Source organism: Suricata suricatta, chromosome 10 (assembly GCF_006229205.1).
Source record: "Suricata suricatta isolate VVHF042 chromosome 10, meerkat_22Aug2017_6uvM2_HiC, whole genome shotgun sequence".
NCBI classification, from domain to species: Eukaryota; Metazoa; Chordata; class Mammalia; order Carnivora; family Herpestidae; genus Suricata; species Suricata suricatta.
In genome coordinates this window covers 93,061,725-93,085,660 of record NC_043709.1, presented here as the reverse complement: position 1 = coordinate 93,085,660, position 23,936 = coordinate 93,061,725, and the positions used below count along the sequence as shown (strand labels likewise).

Genomic DNA, 23,936 nt, shown 5'->3' with positions numbered 1-23,936 from the left:
CAGCCAGGAGAGCAGGAACAATAGATTTAAAATGAGGAACATCTTGATAGTTTTCACTTTTGTCCTCGGGACAATGTTCATCGTCCTCCGTACTGTCCGACCATCGGTGCCTATTCTCCAGATATACTTCACGACCTTCTGGTAAAATAAGATGATGAGGACAGAAGGAATCACAAAGCTCACCAAGAAATGGATGACAGTATAGGCAGTTCCTTCCCAAGAGGCAGGGAGGAAGTAGTTGCAATGATTGTCCCAATTGGGGCCATAGAAAAAGAACACAGGGGTCACAAAAGCTGCATTGAAGACCCACGACGTGGCGATCATTTTCTTGGCTTTTTCTCTGGACACCTTGAAGCTCAGGGGATAGACAATGGTGTAGAACCGGTCTATGCAGATGGAGAGGAGGACGTAGATCTGGACGCCCGGTGTGAGATACTGAAAATACCGCACAAACTTGCACATCACGCTGCCAAGTGTCCACCTTCCCGTGGCGAACTGAAGCAGGACGAAAGGCGTGCTGGCGACACTGACGAGAAGATCAGCACACGCCATGGAGACCACAAAGTAGTTGGTGGTGGACTGCGTCCTCCTACTCCTGTGGATGACCAGACAAACCAGGGAGTTGCCAAATACAGAGAAGAGCCACAGGGCCCCGAAAAAAATGCTGGCCGTAGCCACTTCCCCGGGTCTCAGTCCATACCGCAGGTCCGTTCTGTTGCTCTTCCAGCCGTGCTCCCCACGTAAGCCCGTCAGGTCACGGCTGGGCAGAGGCGTGGCTGTTTCGGTGCAGCTGTGGTTTTGGAGTGGCACCAGGAGCGTGGGGATGACCAAAGGCGGCTTGCTTTCATCCATTTTGTGAGCAAAAACCATATTCACTTTTTTCCTCTTAGTTCTGGATAGGAAAAGAAGAATGAGGCCTCCTGTTAAAATGGTGTTATAAAGAGCGACTCCTAAGGCTAACAATCTTATCTGATACGGAGACTGGTTGTTGTCAGTCAGTGAGCAGGACCTGACCCTGGACTCCTATCCTGAAAGAACTCTGGCTCTGCTTCTCTTTCGTTTTAGGAGGTATTTTGGCTGATCCCAGCTCAGGCTGTCTGGCCTCTCCCTCTCTTGACCCTTACTCAAGTGAGGTAGAACTCGTGCCCAGCTCCATTCCCGGATATGCCCTTGTTGCCTTCACCTGCTGGGGACCACAAAGGGTTAGGGTGCTCGTGCTAAGGGTGCTACTCCCAAATGGAATGCGGGGCAAGTGGGTGAGAAGTTCCTAAATGTTGGGACACTGAGGCAGTGAGGCTGCGACAAGAAAACTTGGGCAGATGGAAACACATGGATGTCAGCTGTGGACACAGCTGGCAGGAATTTGTGCAGACAGCCTGGCTGGCTCCCAGAGATGGCCCCGTTCTTACTTATGCAGAATTTCCAGTACAGAAGCATTTTGAAAGACATGGAGCAACTGTATGTAACACTTCCACAGGAGCCTAATTTAATGACATCTGAAAATAGCTTGCTTTTCCCAAAAGATGACATGGTCCATGTTCTAATAGCTTGCTACTTACAAATGATGTACCTTGATGTTATTCTGCTGCTGTTTCCTAAAATGACATAGTGACTAAAGAACATACAACATGTCCTCTAAAGAATGTAACCAGGTTACTAGAAAGCTTATGGCAAATGGATGATTAAAACCACCCAACTGTAACTTACTCAGCAGGTTTTTAAAAGCTTATGATCCTTGAGGCGCCTGGGTGGCTCAGTCAGTTAAGCGTCTGACTCTTGGTTTCGGCTCAGGTCATCTCACGGTTTGTGAGTTTGAGCTCCACATTGGGCTCTGTGCTGACAGTGTGAAGCCTGCTTGGGATCCTTTCTCCTCCTCTCTGCCCTTCCCCCATTCATGCTGTCTCTGTCTTGCTCTAAAGAATGAAACTTAAAAATAAAAGCTTATGATCCTTAGATAGAGAAAAATAGTATAAAGCTAAGACTTTAACCTTTACAGGCACTATTTGGTGAGAATAAAAGTTATACTTTTGAATAGGTAAAACACAGAATTGTGGGCTGTTCAATTTAAAATCGGGGTGACTTTGGTTGTAGTTAGATTATTAAGGTCTAATTTGGTCTGAATCTATTAGGCAGAAAGAGAAAGCACAGCACGAATATCCACAATAATCAGAGCAGCTCCGTGTGGGAGAGCAGGGCCCAGCACCCGTCCCTGTCAGTGGGCTCCCATGACTAGCCTCAAAAAGCCTCAAAAAGCCTCAAAAAGAAAAGTTTCTGAAGTTCAGAGATGAGATTACAGAACAGTATTTGCTATTATTTTTTTTTTAAGTAATCTCCACACCCAACGTGGAACTCCAACTCACGACCCCAAGATCAAGAGTCACATGCTCTACCGACTAAGCCAGCCAGGCCCCTGCCAAGAACAGTTCTTAATGAAAGAACAGTTTTTAATGGCAGAACAGTTCTTAATGGCCCACTTTTCCCTGAAGGATGTTTGCGCTAATTTGTGGTAGGGAGAGGAGTGTTAATATATACTGTTCTCACCCTGAAACCACATTCAACAAAAATCTGGAGCTCAGTGTGATATAGTAAATGCCAGTCCTGTATTACCTTCAGGCTTTTGTGTCCATAAGGAAACCTTACATGATTTCTCAAAATAAATGTAAGATAATTAGGAATGTGACTTCTAGGAAGCCTTTAAGCATGGCTGGCCTGGTGATATTATAAGAATACCAACCATACTCTCCACATAAAAAAAAAAAAAATCAGGACATGTCTGAAAACAGAAAGTAAGATCTAAAATTAGGACTGTGCTAGGAAATCTAGAATGCATGACCCTTGTACTTATAAAATTGAAAGGATCTCTTCACCTTTATATGTGTAAAACCTACAAAATGCCAAAAATATTTTTTTTAAAGATTTAAGCTTTAGGGGCACCTCACTGGCTCAGTCGGTAGAGTGTGCATCTCTTGATCTTGGGGTTGTGAGTTTGAGCCTCACACTGGGTATAGGGATTACTTATAAGTAAAATATAATAAAGATTTAAGGTTTAAAAGTAAAACAGGGGCGCCTGGGTGGCTCAGTCGGTTGGGCCTCCGACTTCGGCTCAGGTCAGATCTCACGTTCGTGGGTTCTAGCCCCGCGTCAGGCTCTGAGCTGACAGCTAGCTTGGAGCCTGGAGCCTGCTTCTGGTTCTGTGTCTCCTTCTCTCTCTGCCCCTCCCCCTCTCATGCTCTGTCTCTCTCTGTATTAAAAATAAATAAAACATTAAAAAAAAAAAAAAAAAGTAAAACAGACGAGCAATTTTCCCAGGCAGGAAGAGCTGTGCTCAACTTTTGGGGGATGCCTGTGGCGTAAATAAAACCTGGTGGCACGGCCTCTTTTCCGTAGTCATCACACATACTTCAAAGCCTGTGAACTTACTTTTGTTTCTCTCTCCTTCTCATAGCAAAATTCTGCAGGTGAAACTCAAGTTCACCATCACAGCTAAAGCACTGTGAGGCCTTCCATCCTTCCCTCCAGCTGTATTACACCAGCGAGTGCATCTGCCCACTTCTCTAGCCCCACCACTCCGAGGGCAAAGGCTCCTGCAACTCACAAATTGGATGGGGGAGCCTTGAGGGGCTCCTGAGCCCAGGTCTCTCTCGATGATGGCATGACTTTTTGGACGCTACCTACAACTGCTGCGGCTTTGTTTATTCATTCAGTAAACCAAGACACTATGCTAGGTACGAGGGAAACAAAGATAAGTAAGGTCCATAAGAGGGAAAATGCATAAACAGCGGCCTGACATACTAAATTTTGTAATAATTATAATTGATGCTAAAAGGCAAGCAGCTAAATGGCAGAGAAAAAAACAAGGACCCAATTTTGCATGGGACACAAGAAAGAAAAAAGAGGGGCGCCTGGGTGGCTCAGGTCAGATCTCACGTTCATGGGTTCGAGCCCCGCATCGGGCTCTGTGCTGACCGCTAGCTCTGAGCCTGGAGCCTGCTTCCAGTTCTGTGTCTCCTTCTCTCTCTGCCCCTCCCCCTCTCATGCTCTGTCTCTCTCTGTATCAAAAATAAATAAAACATTAAAAAAATTAAAAAAAAAAAGACTTTACAAAGGAGGTGAGGTTTGAGTTGGGGACTTGTAGGACTTCTTCAGGAAGACAAAGGAGTGAAAATAAAACTTCCAAAGAAGAGAGAGCACATGTGGAATGAATTTGGGGAGCTCTTTTTTGGGGACCCTTTCCCTTAGGGGACATAGTGTCCTACATACCACACCTCCCAGAGTATACAGTTTCTAAATGCCCTACAATCAAACTGACCTAAATTCTCCCCAAGGTTACAATGAGAGGTTACATTTTCTGCATTCATGGGCTGAAATGAGGTTAACAGCGAGAATGGCTGCGGTACCCTTTTCACACAGCACTTTCCCAGTGTGCTTTCCTCCGGAACAATGGTTCTTGAACTTAGCAATGCACTGGACTCTCCCAGGGAGCTTTTAAAAAAATACCCATGTCCTGGTCCTACCCCTAGAGATTCTAATTTAATTGCCCCGGAGTGCAGCCCCCAGGTGATCCTAATGTGTCTCCAAGATCAGGAGTCCTTGCTTTAGAACTGCTTCCAAGTTTCTGACTTCCCCCATCAAGCTGTGGGCTCCCAGGGGAAGAATGTTATTCTTTGACTTTACATTAATAATTGCTCATTAAGTATTTACTGAATCGAACCCCTATGGACAAAGAACTGAAATGCAGGTCTCCTACCCTAGGGAGCTCTGCTAGGAGAATTAAACCCAGAGATGGAAAGTCACTGTGTCTTCTCAGGGAGCTGAAACACTGGTGACCACAGAGACAGGGAAACAGACTCCTGAGAAGAGCAGAGCAGGCGAAACTGAAGTCACCTCAGGAAGTCTCTCCAGTGACTGCTACATGCAGTAGAATTCTCACGTAAGCAAGAGTTAAGGTGGTTGAGACATCTGTCCTCAGATAGGCTTCTGCAATCCCCACCCACCCCCAAAATAGTCTACCATGTTATAACTAAATTCTAGCGTTCCAACATAAAATTTCAGAAAGGTGTCCTCTGCTCCATTAATTTGGAAATAAATCCTTCTTCAGGGGAGTGTTTCTGAAATACAAGGGTTGTTTAGTTAGTTGTTATGTCTTGCGTATCATGCAGTAATTTTAACAGCAACAGGAAAAACTTACTCACCTCTTTCCTGCTCAACCTCTCTTTCTTCCCCTCCAGTTCTGAGATTGCCACATGACACACCCCTCTGAGTACTGAAGATCCTTATTAGAATTTATATACTACCATTCATCTATCAGGCTCTAGGAGAGGTGTTGTGGGGAAATGGTGGGTGGGTTCACATGGTATACAGCTAGAGATTGGTGGAACCCCATCCCCCTCAGGAGCCTGGGGTAAATACCTGTCACTCGGTATTGCAATTTTTATTTTGTTTTTGTTTTCAAGCTTATTTATTTTAAGACAAGGAGAAGGAAAGAGAGAATCCCAGGCTCTGCACTGCCAGCACAGAGCCCAATGCAGGGCTCAAACTCATGAATCATGAGATCATGACCTGAGCCAAAGTGAGATCATGACCTGAGCCAGTCAGACGCTCAACCAACTGAGACACCCTGCAAATTTTATTTTGAGTGTTGGTCTTCTTCATAAGGTTATGCGTTCCTTAAGGGCAGGGACTATGTTTTTATCTCTGTATCCCTGAGGCATATAGATACTAAAAGTTTACTGAGTAAATAAATAGATAAATGTGTTAATAAAAAGTATCCAATACTTGAAAATAAAGCAAAGACAGTAAAGCATATCTTTTTAATGTCATGCGAGGACACTGTTAAGTGGGCTTCCCCCTAAAAGATATTTAATTCTCTAGGAGAATGTATCTGTGCTTGATTTTGCTATTTACTATATGACTAAAGTCCAGACACTGTGAAAGTATATGTTAACATGCAGACTTCTGTCTAGCAGAAAAAATAACTCCAAGGGTTATGAGCTATTGCTCTGTAGGACATTAGCCAGTTTTGTATCTGTCTAGCAATCTTATGTCCACCCTCTTTAAAGAAACAACCAACAACAAAACTCTATAAATACCCATTTATTCATATGCTCTTAGAACCGGCCTTATTACCTCATTGGTTTCTCCAGCAGTAAGTCGATAAATCTTTGACCTTTATTCACCTCATATTTGTGTAAAAGTCATGATTTTAGCTTTTTGAAAATCACACTGATAGATGGATGAATGCATGAATGATGAGAAACAAACAAAAGGACGACAAAGAGGGACAGTGGCGTGCAGCTGACAAACTTGGTTTACTTCACAGTTGTGCCAGGGGCCATTCCTCGCCAAGCAGATCAACTGCTGCTTCGGCTTCTAGATTCAAAGAACCCTAACAATTGATTTCTTTTCCCTCATGAAATTAAAAAGATTCAGACATTCTCACAATATAGGAAGACCATTTTTATTTCTGAAATCTGTTCAAACATTTAATGTCAAACTAGAATTTTTATAATGTTGAATTTTTTTACATGATTTGGTTGGAAACTCTTACACATTCTCTTGTACAATGGTCAGCATCTGCTGGGCCTAAGCAGATACATAAAATAAGACTGTTTACTACTGAGCAGTAAGACTAGTTACAGTGATGACACTAGTATGGCATTAACACTACTTAGAACTCATACTTATTTTGTGCTTACTGTGTGTCAGGTATTTCACACCCATAGCCCTTTGAGGTAGGTAATAGCCCTGTTTCACCAATGGAAAAAAACTGAAGTTCTTCCCCAAGATCATCCAGTTATAAAGCGGTCACCCCAGGTCTGCCTCACTCCAAAGCCCACCCTCTTAACCACCACTGGGGTTTCATGCATAGGGAGGCTACAAAAGGCTGGATCTGAATTCAGAGGGTCAGACTTGCTGTACACGGACAGGTCTTTCTTGACTCCTCAAACACAGGAATGTAAAATTATTCCACCACAGCCTCTTGCCTACCCACAGATACATCTGTTCAATATGCTAGCTCAGAAATATGTGACATAGTGAACATTTGGGGGGGAAAAATCACTGCACAGAGGCTTGGCATCAAAAGTGCAGTAAGACATGTTGGTCTGGGACTACATCCTTTCTTCAGAATGAAGACTATGAGACTACTGGAAATTCATTATCACAGATGATTAACCGTTACTGCCTTTTAAACACAGGGTGAAAGCAGAACTCTAAACCAGTTTGAACTGAAGTGAGGAAAAGTTTGATCAATGGTAGTACCCCAAGTAGGAAACTGTCTCATTTAAATTTTAATTTTTATAACTTAGAAAATACCATGGTGGTAGATATTTCCCCTTAAACCTTGCATTGTTATGGAGGCTTGATTTGTGTATATTGAAAATAAGAAATACCCAAACAGTAGTGGGTGACTGGCTTGCATGAGCTCCCCAGAGCCACCTGTGCACATTTCTTCTCAACCCCAATGACATCATGCTGGTTTAATTAAATCAGCCACGACAGGAATAGTCACACCACAGAAATGGACAAACACCACAAATCAGGGTGGTTGTTTTTTTTCTCCTGCGCAACCAGATGTTAAACATTTCCCAGTCTACTGCCTCCAGTAGGGCAGGATTTACAGGGCAACACATCCTGAGGCCCTGAATTTATATCCTTGAATTTACAAATGGTTAAGGAGGTCAGACAGGCTCTTCAGAAACTTCCTGAATGGTTATCTTGCTTTCCGGCCCTGAGCTATTAGTGTGGACACAGAGCTCAGTGCTTTACGGAACTTCATAAGAACCAGGGAGCCACCAGCGTGACTGTGGTGGCAGAACAGAAAAGCCAGAGAGGGTCAGACATGTTCTCACAATGTGCCACCCAGATATGGCTGCCAGATGAAATACAGGATCCCCAGTAAAAGATGAATTTCAGATAAATGACAATCTTATAGCATAGATATGTCCCATATAATATTTAAGTAGTATCCTATATTTCTATTAGCGAAATCTGGCAAACCTACACCCAGAACATAATCCTGTGCTGAAAATCTTTACCTCACAATATAGGAATATTGCAAAGTGTATAGGTATGTGGGCTTTGAAGTCAGAAAGCTGAAGTGTAAATTCCACCTCTGTTATTAACTTATGTGACCCAGGACAAATGATCTAAGCTTCTTGAACTCCAGTTTTATCTGTAAAATGAGGATAATTACTCCTATCACACTTGATTATTATTAAGATTAAATGAGATACTACATGCACAGGAGTTAAATGAGCTAATATAAACCAATGTGCCTAGTATGAGAAAAATACTCAATGTGCGTTATCCTTGCACAGGTCTATACATTATCTAATGCAGTATCCAGCACATAGCAAGTGCTTAAAAAATCAGCACTCTTAGGGAGGTTCTTCAAAAAGTAACAAATAGAACTACTGTACAATCCAGCAACTGCACTACTAGCATTTACCCAAAGAATACAAAAATACTAATTTGAAGGGATACATGCACCCCAAATGTTCAGAGCAGCATTGTTCCAATAGCCAAATTATGGAAACAGCTCAAGCATCCACTGATTGGTGAATGGATAAAGAAGATTTGGTATGTGTGTATATATAATGGAATATTACTCAGCCATAAAAAGAATGAAATCTTGCCACTTGCAATGATAAGGATGAAGCTAGAGAGCATTATGCTAAGTGAAATAAACCAGTCAGAGAAAGACAAATACCATATGATTTCACTTATATGTAGATTTTAAGAAACAAATGAGCAAAGTGGAGAAAAAGAGAGGCAAACCAAAAAACAGACTCTTAACTATAGAAAACAAACTGATAGTTACCAGAGGGTAAATGGGATGGGTGAGCTAGGTGAGGGGGATTAAGGGGTGCACTTGGGATGAGCACTGCGTGATGCATGAAAGTGTTGAATCACTACACTATATACCCAAAACTGACATTACACTGTATGTTAACTAAATGGAATTTAAATAAAAACTTCTAAAAACTTTAAAACAATTAGCACTCTTACTCCTGTTGGCTCACAGAACTCTCAAAAGCCATCGACAAGCAAATTTTAGTAACCACATCACCCCTCACATACTGTAGTCATAATACTAACATCAGCCACACTAAAAATGTGTTAAGAGTGAATGGCTTTTGTGGAGGCGCCCTGGTACCTAATCATCAATCACATTGTTGATTTTAAGGAGAAAATCAATGAGATCCAAATAAATCAATACAACCTTTCTCCAAGTTGGGCATGATTTTTTTTAGTGACATATTAGCCAGATAAAACTTTTTCCTTTACTTAAACCAAATTGTGTAATACAATGAATTGAATGTCTTTCTCAAAAGCATATAAAATCCACTCCACTTAAATTATTTCCATTAGGTAATTCTGAATAATTGCATATTTCCAGTGAAACAGTTTCTCCTCCACCATCTGAGACCCCTAGTACCACACGCTTACAAGCCTGGAATTTTATCTACTGCCTTTTCTCCCTTTCCAATAGGAAAGGCTGTATATTATATAATACATAAATATTCCTCCATAATATTTCCAGCTCTGCACCTTTCAATCTGTTTCCAGACTGGGATTAAGCAGTGTTCTAAGGTCAGCCTGGGCACACCACCTTTGTGTTTGGATACTGGTTGTCCACGGACCTGTATTGCTCTTCTATCACTTTCACCTTTCTTTGTCCTTCATGTGAATTCCAAAATATCAGAAATAAACGGAGTCAGCATCCTTGGAGTGATTTCTGGAAATGAGGAAAGCTTCTTTCTCAACATCTCTTACCATTAGAGCATCATTTTTTTTAAGTCAAGGTCCTATTAAAATGTAAATGCTTCTTAAAGAGTAAATATTTTTTACTATTATAAGCAGAATAGACCCCTTTTATCTCTCAGATTAACAATCTTAATGGAAAGAAAAAAAAAGAAGGAATGGCAAAATAAAAAGCCTTGAGGACAGCACCTGAGAGAATAAAGATGGGGTGCCATTATGGGAGGGAGTGGGGGAAGGCTTAAAGGCTGAAGGTGAAAAAGCCCCTACTTGACAGTTTTGTGGGATGGCCAGCGTCAGAATAAATGTCACAGAATATAACAGAAAGAATATAACAGAAAGAAGCCCAAGCTTTACCCCACATGAAGGTTTCTGTTGGCCATGAGCTGCAGTCCTCCCCAAATTCTTTACGAACAGTGTTGCAGGAGAAAATGTTAGGTCAAACTGGCACCTTGCTGTAGGTGCATAGAAAGGACGCTAGCCAATACCTCTCACCCCACTGCCACTTAGAAGAGTTCTGTGCAGGAGGGATGCAGCTCCAGGTTTAAAAATACTGAACATCTCCCTCTCTCTACTGTTCACACAAAATCTGTAAAGTCAGATAAAATGGGGAGAAAAAGAGAAAAAAAACACCAAGAAACATCACCCTGAGGAATGACTATTTCATTACAATGGTATGTGCAAAATAGTCTTCAATAATACATTTACCCAATACTTTTTATCACTTAGTATGAACCAAGATTGTGCTGATTGCTAGAAATATAGAAGTTAGCTAGACAGACAACAAGGTCCCTGCTTTTGTGGAGCTTACCTCTAGAAGGGAAGACAAAGTAACAGCTAAACAAACAAATACATAAAGAGTAAAGAAATGGCTAGTGCTATGGAGAAAAATAATGCAGAATGAGGGACCAAGGATCAATGAAAAATGGAATGGCACATTCCATGGCCAATACCCAACGGCCATTTCCAACTTCTCCCTTGCCCTCCTCTCTCAAGAGGCTGAAAAGGCAAGACAGCTACTTTCCACCATCCCTTGCAGCTAGGGATGGTTCTGGCACTGAGACAAGAGGAAATCTCCAGGTGGGTGTTGGGAGGTTCTTGAGAAAATGTTTCTTGATAAGAGGAAAGAGACATGTGGAAAGTGTCCTGTCCTGCGGGCCTGGCTGTCACTTACTTCTTACCTTTGTAATCTGTCACGTGAACAGGTCAGGGCACTAGGTGGTATCTTATCACCCAGTAAGGTCAGGGGAAGTCCTGAGACTCACCAGGATACTACTTAGTGTCTTGACACTGAGGTGCTGTTAGAAAAGCCACCACTAGGCTTCTCAAATAAGCAATATGTTTCTGTATGGCTTTAAGCCCCTGTGAGTTTTCTGTTACTTGCCTTCAAAATCATTGTAGCATTAGGGTCTTATTTCAGATGGGAGTGGCCAGAGAAGAGTTCTCTGAAGAAGTGATACTACAGCTGAAACCCCAGTGATGGGAAGCCAGTCACATGAAAATCAGAATAATATTCTAGGCAGAAGCACTGTGTGCAAAGACCGTGGGGCAGGAATAAGCTTCTTATGTAGCTGGAACATACGAATGTGGAAGAAAATAGTGCTTGATATAATCAGAAAGGCAGGCAGTGGATCAGATCACATATGGCATTGTAGGGTACAGATATTATTCTTATTTCAATGAGACTCATTGCAGGCTTTAAGCAAAGGAGTGATAGGAATATGGCATGATTTATGTTTTAAAAATACAACTTAAATTGCTGTGTAGGGGGCTGAGAGAAGGGAGGGCACCAGTTAAGAGACTATGAAAATAAGCTAAGTAAGTGATAATGATGGCTTACACCTAGTAGCAATGAAACTGGAGAAAAGTAGATGGCTACTGAAAATATTGTGGAGACAGAGCCAAGAAGATCTGCTGATATGTGATGGGGTTAGGGAATGGAATGGCTCCCAGATTTGAGGGCTGAGATGGCGGGGAGGAGAAAAAGTTTGGGGAACTGGAAATCAGTAATTCTATTTTGGGTGTTACATTCTTATTAGACACCCAAGTAGAGACATCCAGATAAATATATAAGTTTGGAGAAATGTCTATTCAGATTCTTTGCCCATTTTCATTAATTCATTTGTTACTCCATAAATCCATTTTAAGGTCATACTATGTGCCATACTGTACTGTGTTAAGAACTTTGCATACAATGACCAATAAAACCGTGTCCCTACCTTCCTGAGGATCACAGTCTAATTATGACTAAGTTGTGGAGAGATGGGAAGAAAAGGAATAAATAAGTACAAATACCATAAGTTGTAGTGAGTTCTGTGAAAGAAAAGAGCAGAGCATGGAAGGAGGCCCTTCTTTAGGGTTGGGTGGTTGAGGAACCAAAGGAAGCAGTAGCAGCCATAACAGAAAAGAACCACTGCTAGTAGACTCCCTAGGACTCCTGCTGCAGACAGATGACAAGACAAGAAAACCCAGTCACTAAGCTGCCTTGGATCCCCAGCCACCTTCCAGATCTTGACAAGGTTTCAGGCTCCTTAAGGCCTGGACTTAGTACTCGTGATAGGCTGTTTTCCTTGAGGCAACTCAGACTTCTCTGCAGTCAAAAGAAGCTATCTTATAGGGGATGGGGGACAAGGAAGAGAAAAAAAGGGGTTAAGTGGGGCCTAGATGGACTAAGTGTCTCTGGGAACTTCCTTTGACTCTGTACCAGATTGGTTCTCCTATTTGCCCATCCCACTCCACAATATGTCCTCGCCTGGTCATTTAAGCAGGAAGCAAGGAATGCCTTCGTTTCTGTGTAGAGGAGGGGGAAAAGAGGAGGCCTGATTCACTCATCTCAGGTCACTCCTCCATTGAGTCAGTGTTGCCCACTGATAACTGCAACTGGAAGGCTCCACCGCACTGTACGAAGGCAAGATAATAAGTCACTGAAGAATTGATTTGTGCTGTGCCCTTTGCTGAGGTTTTATTTTAAATTTTTTTATTAATTTTTGAGAGACAGAGAGAGACAGTGCAAGCAGGGAGGGACAGAGAAAGAGGAAGACACATAATCTGAAGCAGGATCCAGGCTGAGCTGTCAACACAGAGCCCGACGCAGGGCTCTAATCCACGAACCGTGAGATCATGACCCGAGCCGAAGCCGGATGCTTAACTGACTGAGCCACCCAGATGCCCTGAGATTTTTTTTCGTCCCCTTCTGAGAATGACCCCAGACCTTAAGTTCTGCCTTATCTTGGAGGAGAGTTGTATTACTGGGCCCAAGACAACATTGTTTCCTTGGCTTTTGTTTTCTGGAGGCTGGGTTCTCTGGGGGGCACGGAGGCCGGGGGGGGGGGGGGGGGGGGGGGGGGGGGGGGGCGGGATTTCTATAGAGGATAGGAGGGAGAAACAAGGATGGCTGAACCAGGATGTGGTTGTGGCCCCTGGAGCCATGTGTAAGTCAGGCCTAGAGGGCCACAAAGGGATCTTTTGGGAATGACGAAAAGGTTCTGAAATTTGATTATGGTGATGGTTGTGCAATAGTGTAAATACAACAAAAATCACTGCCTTGTACATTTAATATGAGGGGATGTTACGGTATATGAATAAAGATGTTAAACAACAACAACAACAACGTTGTTCTGGGACCCTGCCTGGTTCTTCCATGTGAGCCCCTGTATCCCAGAGCCTTTAAAAACAGAGAATCCTCTCTGGTTAGAAGCAGACAAATGAGGCAAAAAGAAGTCAGAGGATGATCCCAAGAATGGCAAGGAGCGCACATGCTGTTGCTGGCTCTGGGATACAGGGGCTCACATGCAAGAACCAGGGAGGGGCCTCTAGGAGTGATGGATGGTCCCCAACTGAAGAAAACCTGACCTTAGTCCTACAACCACAAGAAATGGATTCTGCCAATCACTGGAAAGAGCTTGGAAGGGGACTCACCCTCGACAAAGGAACACGGTCCTGCACACACCTTGATTTAAGCCTCCTGAGACTCTAAGTAAAGAAACCAGCCAACCCACCCAGACTTTTGACTTGCAGAACTGTGACATAATAAATAGCTGTCATCTTAAGCCACTAAATTTGTGTTCATTTGTTAAGCAGTAATAAATAGTAACTAATTCAATATGGCATTTCTTAGATAACTGAGTGTGAACACTCTCACTTTCCACTACCCCACCAGCATCTAGATTAGTAGAAACCTTGAAAAGCTTAAAGAGTGTAGTTTACCTTAAACATTGGACCCAGGGGCTAAGAAGCCTGGGCTCTGATTCTGATCATAAGCACTGAACAGCAAGTCATGAGAAACAGGCCTTATTTTTAGATCCCTGTAAGGACCTTAAGTAAACCAATCTCTCAGACTCTCCATTTCCATGTCTACAACATCAATGAGTTGTTCTAGATGATTTCTAAGGTCCTTTTAGTATAATGAACTAAAACTGATAGGCAGACATTTCAAGGAGCAACACACATTCATTTAATATATACCCCATATGATGTATAATCCACCTGGCAGAGAGCTCATCCCAAAAGGGCATCTTGGCGGGAAGAGTGGGAAGTTGGTTAAGGCTGCTGAGGCGTCTGTGAGCTTCTGATAGCCAAGATCAATAGTATGGGTCTCCAAAGAAGAGATGAATGTCCCCTGGGGCCCAGCTAAGCACTCTGCCCCCGACCCCCCAACTGTGAAGTGCCCCAGTGATTATCCTGGAAGAGCCAACAACCTCTTACTGAAGATCTCCTGCAAGAGGTGGTGAGCTAGGGAGGACCTGCCTCCTGGGTCTGCCTTCCATTCTATCTAAACCAAGCCTCTCAGAGAGGAGAAAAGCTTACCAGAATCCTCTACCAATTTCCCACATCTCTCTTCCCAGTATGGAGTCTTTTGAATTCTGAAGGAAACAACTTGGCCAAGGGATACACACCTCCCCAAATTCAATGTAATTCATTACAACAAACAGGTATTGAAAGCTGTTGTGTGCTCACTGAGTTAAAGCAGAGGCAGACAGTCATTCTGGAGGTTAAGTGTTCAGTTTCATTTTCAAGCTCAGATTTCAGTATCAAAATCTCTCCTAGTGCAACTCAGGAAAGAAGGGAGGAGGCAGAGGCCAGATGCATTACACTCAAAGCACAGAACTATACAGTAGATGTGATTTACAGCCATTTGAAAAGGTGAAGTTTTCCTTAAGAACTGAGTATAAACACTGAACAGAGTGTTACTAAGAACTCTGTTTTTCAGAAGCATTTATATTCTATCTCACACCACATTCACATCAACACTCTGGGTAAATTTTGATCTGCACCACTGTCCTCAGTCAGGGTTTTTCCAAGAAAGCAAACCTGTAAGTTCACTGAGCAGAATTTAGATTTGAATTTGCATTAATGTGCATTTTTCATGGACAAATTATGCAACTATATGTAGTCAACTGTCACTGAAAATGTTTGGCATGTATTTGCTTTTTCCACATGGCTAATATATATTTTAGTACCATGTATTTTTAGAAATTTTCTAAGTTAAAATGATGCTATCATTTCTTGGTGGTTCTTACTTTAATCCTCTCTGTATATCAGCCATGGTTGACCCAAGTCACCTACACTAGCCATTTTTAGCCTTTCTTTCTCAGAGACAGATGTGACAAATGTATTCATACATGTGACACACCCCTACAGATATATCCAGAATTATGTGCAACTCTAGGAGCTTGACCTATAACTCCAACATGGAGTCTTCAACCTAAGAAATCATGTGGAAAAGGAAGTAATTATGTAGATATCCTTAAATTTATTCTATTAATTTTTAAAAATTAATCACTGGCAAATCTTGGTATTTGATATATTAGCAAGCAATTATTTGCAACTGACATCCTTTGCTTGGGATATATTTTGACACCATGACTGATAGAGCATGCTATACCATAAGTGTACACCTGAAATCTGAATTCTTCTATTTTTTTCTTAACTGTTTTACTCACTTCTGAGAGAGAGAGACAGAGAGCATGAGTGGGCAGGGTCAGAGAGAAAGGGAGACAGAGGATCCCAAGCAGGCTCTATGCTGTCAGCACAGATGTGGGGTTCGAACTCATGAACTGCAAGATCATGACTTGAGCAGAAGTTGGATACTTAACCAACTGAACCACCCAGACGCCCTTGAAATCTGAATTGTTGAAGACTAAGGGTGCTTGTCATAGAGAACCTGGGAAAAGACTTTAAGGAAGAGGAACATGGTTATTCTCCCAACTGTGTAATGGTGGGAACACGATAAGCCTGTTATAAAAGTCTACCAATGAGCATTTTTCTGAAAGTACCTAATCTCCTACCCATGATCTATAAAGCCACTGACATTCCAAAAGGTTTCATAGGCTGCACCCAAACATGAAGTTGTGTTTCCTTCCCTAGATGTGGGAGAAAATGACTCTTTGCACATTTTAAATATGAAAAGGCTGTATAATGTGGTGACTGGGAGCATGGGCTCTGGGCGCGGTGGTTCGCAGGTAATTTTGCCTCCCAGGGAACATTCGGCAATGTCTTCAGACATTCTTGATGTGAGGAGGGTGTTATTGACATCTGGTAGGTAGAGGCCAGAGAGCTGCTAACATTCTAAAATACTGCAAGAAGGCCCCCTGCAACAGAGTTAGCTGGCCCGGTACCCACAGTGCTGGGGCCGAGAAACCCTGCCATCAAGCAACCTGCCTGGGTCTCAGATCACTCAATACCTATGTAGCCTCTACCAAGTTACTTCACATTTCTGTCCTTATTGAGTGTTTTTACCAATAACATTAGGGTAATAATAGTACCTACCTTATTGATTTGTTGTGAGAATAAAATAACTAATGCAGGAAAAGAGCTGAGAACAATGTCTGGAACAAAGCAAGTGCTCAACAAACACCGACTTTCCTTATCACTGTGTGTACTGGGAAAGACTCAGAAGAAATATACTGAAATTGTATATAACAACGGTTGTTTCCAAGTGGCAAGATCACGGCTGGTTTTTATTTTCATTTCAGTTCTATAGTTTTCTATATTTCCCAAATTTTCTAGAACTGTATTTATGTTAACCTAATATCCAAAAACATACACTGTATTTTTAAAGAAGGCAGAGGAAAGAACTTTACTCGAGATATAGTGGAAAGAGGACAGAATTCAGATCCTGGCTGTAGCTGCTGTGTGGGACTTTGGGCAGGTTAGTTCATCTCTCTGAGCTTCAGTTTCCAAATTAGAAATTGGGGCTAATAATCTACATCACAGAGTCTCTATCAGGATTACATATGACAGACACCCAGTGCCTAGGAAAGTATGCTGCATGAGAGGTTTTGTGAGATGACCATTGTAAAGTTTAGACAATGAAAAATGACTCCATAAATAGGAAAATACATTCATGATGGTAACACCTCTTTTGCTTTTTAAACCGACCTCTTGGAGAGATGACCTCCCATCTCATGCCATTTTTGGCCTTGGTTCATAAAGTAGATGCTGCATCCATACACTGGTTCTTCACTCTATTCCTTCCCATTCCCTACATACACATATGCTAGGGAAAGATCCAGTAATTTGGTTGGCAGGGCCTGACTCACTTGGCAGGGTTTACTAGCAGTGGGCAAGTTACTGTGACTGCACAGCAGGGCCCCAGCCTCACTTCCTCATATCCTTCACCCAGCCTCATTGTCCCCCTTCCTATTTTCTCTTCCATTCCTAGCCTCCAGGTTGGCCTCCTCCTATGGAGAAGCCTCTCTACCTTGTCTCTCTGCTCCATCTTCTCCTGTGCAGCTGGACAAGTAGAGCTGGTGGACTTGAGAGAGGTGAGTAGGAAGCCCAGCTGGGTCGCAAGCACACCAGCCCTGCTTACCCGAGAAGCCCTGCATGAGTGTGGTGGGCATGCAGCCCTTGCCCGGCTGCACGGTGCTTCCAGCACAGCTCTTCTGCACCACTCACTCAGTACGTAACAGGGGAGGTAAGGTGGTAAGGAGGAGTTGTCTATCCACAAATCCTTTCTTTCCTCTCCTTAATGACAAAATTAGATGGGAACAAAAGATTATGTCTGTGAATGTTATCAAGAAGGATGACTCTTTATTTTATTTTTATTTTTTAATGTAATCTCTCTACTCAGCGTGAGGCTCAAACTTATGACCCCAAGATCAAGAGTTCAATGCTCTACCAACTGAGCTAGGGAGGCGCCCCAAGAGAGATGACTATTTTAACCCTAGTTAGACTGCTAACTTGAATTCAAATCCTAAGCAACCTTTCAAGATAACCTGAGACAATCTTTTGCACTCAAGTCCTAACTCCCATGGTTTGGGAAAGGTAGTCTGGCTCCAGTCTACTCTGACACTAAAGATCCCAGGGTTCTCTGGGGAGGAGTCCTGTAGTTGTGTGAGCTCCTGGTTCAGTGTGCTGGGGACTGAGAGCCATAGCTGCTTAGGAGAGGCCTGCCTGGGGCAGGAACTGACCTTCTCAACACATTCAGCCTTAGCCAGAGATAAACTTTCAGTGTTGGGAGCCGGTGCCGGGCAAAGAAAGCATCAGAGTAAAATGAGACTATTAGGGTGCCTCTATATCTAGACATCGATAAAAATATCAGAACCTCATTCTAAAGATAAATAAAATGTCAGGGGGATTGAAAATCCCCCCAGGTAAGAATTTATGGATACTTCATGAACCCTACTGTGCTGCTGCTTCGGGGTCAGCCTGACTAGCATATATAAATTTCAGGCATAGTTTTGACTGTGGCTAAGTTCTCTCCCACTACACATTTACCTCTTCACTGTCCTCCCTACAAGCACATGCAGAATAAAATAGACATGAGCAACTAAACTGGCTCCAGTAGAATGCTTCCAGAGCTTTCACAAATGTATATTGAGAGCTTACCATAAACCAGGCCTAGTGGTGCTAAGTGTTGGAAACCCAATGATGGAAGATATGGTCCCTGCACTCAAGAAGGTCATTTTAAGTGACTAGAATAGTGTAAAAGTGGTACTTGTCCCAGGAAAACCTAGATTTTAGCAAGGATCCAAGGCTTAATATATAGGATTAAAAGTTCAGTATCACAGGAGACACAGTCCCTCTTCAAAGTATTCTTCAATGAAACCCTGAAGGGGAATACCTCATTTAGTAAAGAATTCTGCAAATTTTAGATTTCTATCCCTTCTCTTCCTCTTTATATCTTTGACCTAGTAATTTGTCAAAGCTTTTCCACAGCACAGAAGAATGACATCAGTTTTCATTTACTGTAAAGAGCCAAAAGGGAAACTACACAGACCAAAAAGAAGAAATCTTTATATTTCAGCAATTTCTAGAAGTTAAGAAAAAAAGTTATTTTTCCCTTAAAACCTAAAATAGTTTACAAAATGACTGACCTATTATTACTTTGAAGTACAATAATATTATTTTAAAGCAATAAATCTAGTCCATTTGATACCATAGTTTGTGATCATAATTTATAAAGTTTTTAATCTACTTATTTTATTTTGAAAACCAAGTTAAGTCCTTTTAAAAGTAACACGTTCAGGCTGGTCTTATTAATAGGTTCAGAGGATAAAAGAATGTTAAGTTCGATTAAAAAAAAAATCAACCATGATGTAATTCTAGATTTTTTTTTTTCTGCCTTTAAACATCATTTGGTCACCATAGTAACACAGTACTTTACTACCAGATATCTATATAGCACAAAGGGAAGGGAAGAACAGATAATTGCTTACTGGTGATTTGGGGGTACAGAATGTGACTATTGGGATAATTCAAGATTAATTATAGATTCCACTGGGGATCTGTTTAGCAAGGCAGGTTGATTTGATCTTCTAGTAACGTCAGATAAACAAAATTTGTAGCCAAATTAACTGTTGACATCATTTGAAATAACACGAGCAGGGAAGAAGCATAGTTTAGTAGTTAAAATCATGGACACTGGGGCTAAGTTTCTTGGGTCCAAATCCTGTGTCTATTGTTTGCTAACATCTTGGAAATGTTCCTTGACTCCTCTGTGCCTTAGTTTCTTCAGTGCCAAAATGTGGGTACTAATAATACCTCCCTCAGTGGGTTACTATAAAGATTAAATGACTGATTATTTGTGCTTAGAATGATGTATTGCACATAGCAAGAACTTTGCTAAGTATTTGTTAAAAGTGAAATAAAATTTAAATTTGCCAGCTTACCTCTTTGTGCTAGGTAAAAATGGTCAGAGATACCAAGATTTGAGTATAGAATAGATTATTTTAGCCTGTAACTTTGGAAGATTCCTTTGAGAACTTCCTGGGAGCCTTCCTATTATTACTATTCCTATTATTACTTCCTATTACTATTCTGTAAGATTTGGAAGTCAGTGGCACTCTACTATCTAAAACCAGAGCTGGAAATAATCATAAGCCCTCCTGGTATCAGGAACATCAGAAAGAAGACAATAGCACAGCACAAAGAAACAGCACGCCCGCCTGCTCAAGCTCCGTAAGCCACTGCCAATAACCTCTGGGAACACGGGCACAGAGTAAGCAAGGGAGGAAACAAGATTGTATCGCAGTGACAACAAAATCTAGTTGATTTCAGTAATACTAGTTTTTTTCTCTTTCCAGGACTCAAAGAAAAAATCATTTTCATCAATTAGTACTTTGTTTTATTAATTATCATGGTATAAAATTTCCATGAATTTTTCTTCAACAGGCATTTACTCCGGTAAATTATTCATTTTACAGAACTATCTAGGCATCTTTTCTAGACCTGTAACAAATCTAAAGCCCCTAACCAACATCTAAGCCAAGGTAAAATCTCTAAACTGCCTGGAAAAAAAAAGGTATTATATCCCCTAAGCCAAATTTCAGCCGCGATACCACGGAATCCCTAGCGCGTACCTTCATCTGGACTTGATTTCAGAGATGGTCTCCTTTGGTCTTCTCCGTCAGGAATGACCCTTGTATAGGAGTTTGGAGAATTCCATAAACCACCAGGAAAGCCTGGGAACACATTCATTTCTGTCCTCTGCCTTCCCCTTGGCTCGCAGCCTGCTTCCTGGTAAGAAGACAAGATGACGCTGTGCTGCGTTGACTGTTAACCCATCTTCCCGCCCCCAGCCCCACTCTCTTGGTGCCCCTCCCTTCTTCTTTCCAAGGCTCTGGAATGTGTCACATGGGAAATGGATCATGTGGCTCAAGGGGGAAATGTGGCCATATTCTATCTCCCTTCCCCCACTTTTCCTTTTAGGAGCAAAGCAGCAGAAATCTCGGACCTGAGAGGCCCGACCAAAAATCTCCATATGAAAAGGAAAAGATTCAACCAAACCTCCAGCCTTCTCCACTTTCTTTTTTTGTTTTATTTCTCATCTGAGCATTTTACTATGGCCATTCAGAGTTGCTTCTTAGTGAGGGAAATGATGCTTTCTTCCCAGTCCCTTTCTTTCTTATTATCAACACCCTAATGTGACAAGGTATTCCCTAACCTCGGTTTGGAACCCACTTAGCATAACTGAGACAACTGAGTGTTCAGCACCAAGGACAGCATTACACTCCCTTCGGCGTTCATTAAAGCCATTTGTCTACTTCACTCTCAGGTAAATAAAAAAAATTTTAAAAATACTTCCCTGAGGTCTTGTGTCTAAAATATGTCAGGTCATATATTTAGGGCTCTGACGTTCCTTACTATTAATTTATTGCTACCTTATAAATACAAATATAATTTTTACATACCACTACAAAGACCATCCCATGCCTACCTAACTTCCCTGTCCCCATCCCAACACCTATACCTACCCTTTAGATGCGCTCCATGTTTTAGGGGGAGGGGAAATTCTCATAACACAGTTTACTATACGCCCATATATCTATGCTCATGAACAAAACAAAACACAGAAACAAAGAATTTCTTAAGTGTGTATATCGAGATGTCCGCAGCCCCATTCCTAGGCCTCAGGCAGGGTTGAATTAGAGAGGCAGGGAGGGAGCCTAGAAGCTGTTTTGTGCAGGGTCTATCCTGCTTTGCTGACGTCCCTGTTGCCATGGTGCTAGGTAACTGCTGAAGGGGATGATTTCTTTCAAACTGGTCACCATGGGACCCTGCTGGCTAAAGAAAGGAAGAGGGAAAAGGACTGGATTGCTGAGGAGGACTTTCAATTAGCATTTTCAGAGCCAAATTTACCTAATGGGTCCTTTCCTTATTGAATTGATGCTGACCCTAAACCCTAAAAGGATTCTAGAAATTAGTATGGACACTGATGGTAACCCCCTCCGTACTCCACTGCTTTTTTCCCTAAAAATCTATTTCGGGGCAACTGAATGAAAATGCCAGCTTCATAGGGTGACTGTGGAGTGCCATCACAGAGTTGGGGGAAGGACACAGGAACTTATATTTTCCTTGGGGTGGGACTTCTGACTTGTATGAAGCCATTCATCTTAAGTCCTAACAGCCCTCACTTCACAACCATAACTGATTGTTGACACAAGGAACAATTTGTGAATGTTTTACAATGTTATAGGACAAAGGACAAATATTTTTAAATGTGAGTTGCTGAATTATATTAAAGGAAAATAATTTTGATTAAAGTCAATCCTTTGGGTAGAATTTTAACTACCCCAAATCAGGAATCTAAGCAAGCTCTACATTTATGTCATTAGGCTGGCATATAACTGATTGTTTCTAACTCAACGTCTTTACCATGGCCATTTTAGATATTTATTTTTGGAGGCAGAAATACTTTCAAAATTTTTAATGTTTATTTTTGGGAGAGAGAGAGAGAGAGAGAGAGAGAGAGACATAATGTGAGCAGGGGAGGGGCAGAAAGAGAGGGAGACACAGAATCCCAAGCAGGCTCCAGGCTCCGAGCTGACTGCACAAAGCCCGATGTGGGGCTGAAACCCACAAACTGCAAGACCACGACCCAAGCCAAAGTCGGATGCTTAACTGACTGAGCCACCGAGGCATCCAAGCAGAAATACTTTGAATGTGTACGAATGCAAACTCTGTAAAAAAAAAAAAAAGGCTGCACAGGAACTAGAGTATAATTTCAAGAAATCAAAATTCCTTCCTGGCTCAACATTCATAGCTTAGGATGTATTTACTTCTTTTATTTTAGGAGAAGAGCCAGGTTAATTCCAGTTTTTCTAAATAAGACTGAGAATTTCAACTCAGCTCATTCTAATGCTTACAGCTTTCAGAAAATTCATTTGTCAAGAAAGCTAACAGGTGTTTGAAGAAATTCTTAGAAAGTCAGCAGGATCGTGACTTAGATATCATCTATCTTTTCTTAGTCAATAATAATGACAACAAAAACAGCTGATGTTTAAAATGCCCCTGGTATTTAGTACATGTCATTTAATCTTCCTTTCAAACCATGAGACTGGTACTCTTATAGACTTTCTTGTTTTACAGAAGAGACTGAGGCTTACAGAGGATAAGTAATGTGCCCCAAACTGCAAAGCTAGTTAGTGTGGGAATAAGAATTTGGAACTATTTAATCTGACTCCAGAGCAAGCACACTATCTATACTATTCTGCATCATGAATAACGGACTAGACTAAAATTACTTGTAAACTGATGTAATGTAATTCACTACTCAGGGCCTCTGACAGAGGAAATAAAAAATATTGCTTTAAATTATTTGAGACCAGGGCACCTGGGTGGCTCAGTCAGTTAAGCATCAAACTCTTGATTTTGGCTCAGGTCATGATCTCATGGTTTGTGGCATTGGGCTCTGTGCTGATGGCATGGGGCCTGCTTGGGATTCTTTCTCTCCCTCTCTCTCTCTCTCTGCCTTTCCCCTGCTTGCATGCTCTCTCTTTCAAAATAAAAAATCATGAACTTTCTGACTGCTTTAAACCAAATTGAAAACAAACTACTGTCCAACTGTCTGAGAGATTCATTCAAAGAGTTTCTCTTTAAGGGGCGCCCAGGTGGCTCTGTCAGTTAAGTGTCCGACTCTGGCTCAGGTCATGATCTTATGGTTTATGAGTCTGAGCCCCTGCATCAGGCTCTGGGCTGACAGTTCAGAGCCTGGAGCCTGCTTCGGATTCTGTGTGTGTGTGTGTGTGTGTGTGTGTCTCTCTCTCTGCTCCTCTCCCACTCATGCTGTCTCTCTCTCTCTCAAAAATAAACATTAAAAGATTTTTAAAAAATAATTTTCTTAAAACAAATTTCTTTTTACAGAAGAATACCACCTATGAATGTACAACATAACAGTTAGGACACCATTTTTGCAGCCTTCAATGAAATAACCTATTCAGTAAAGGATC

The 23,936-nt window shown here is 41.8% G+C and overlaps 1 protein-coding gene across 1 annotated transcript in view; it reads right to left on the bottom strand.

Moving 5' to 3' along the window:
- Window positions 1-23,936, bottom strand: part of GPR19 (G protein-coupled receptor 19) — a 38,680-nt gene that overhangs the window by 512 nt on the left and 14,232 nt on the right. The window contains exons 3-4 of the mRNA XM_029955535.1: window positions 20,568-20,724; window positions 5-892 (exon numbers count right to left, since the gene is read on the bottom strand). Coding sequence (XP_029811395.1) covers window positions 5-870 — 866 coding nt within the window. The 5' untranslated portion in view covers window positions 871-892; window positions 20,568-20,724. The remainder of the gene's footprint in view (window positions 1-4; window positions 893-20,567; window positions 20,725-23,936) is intronic.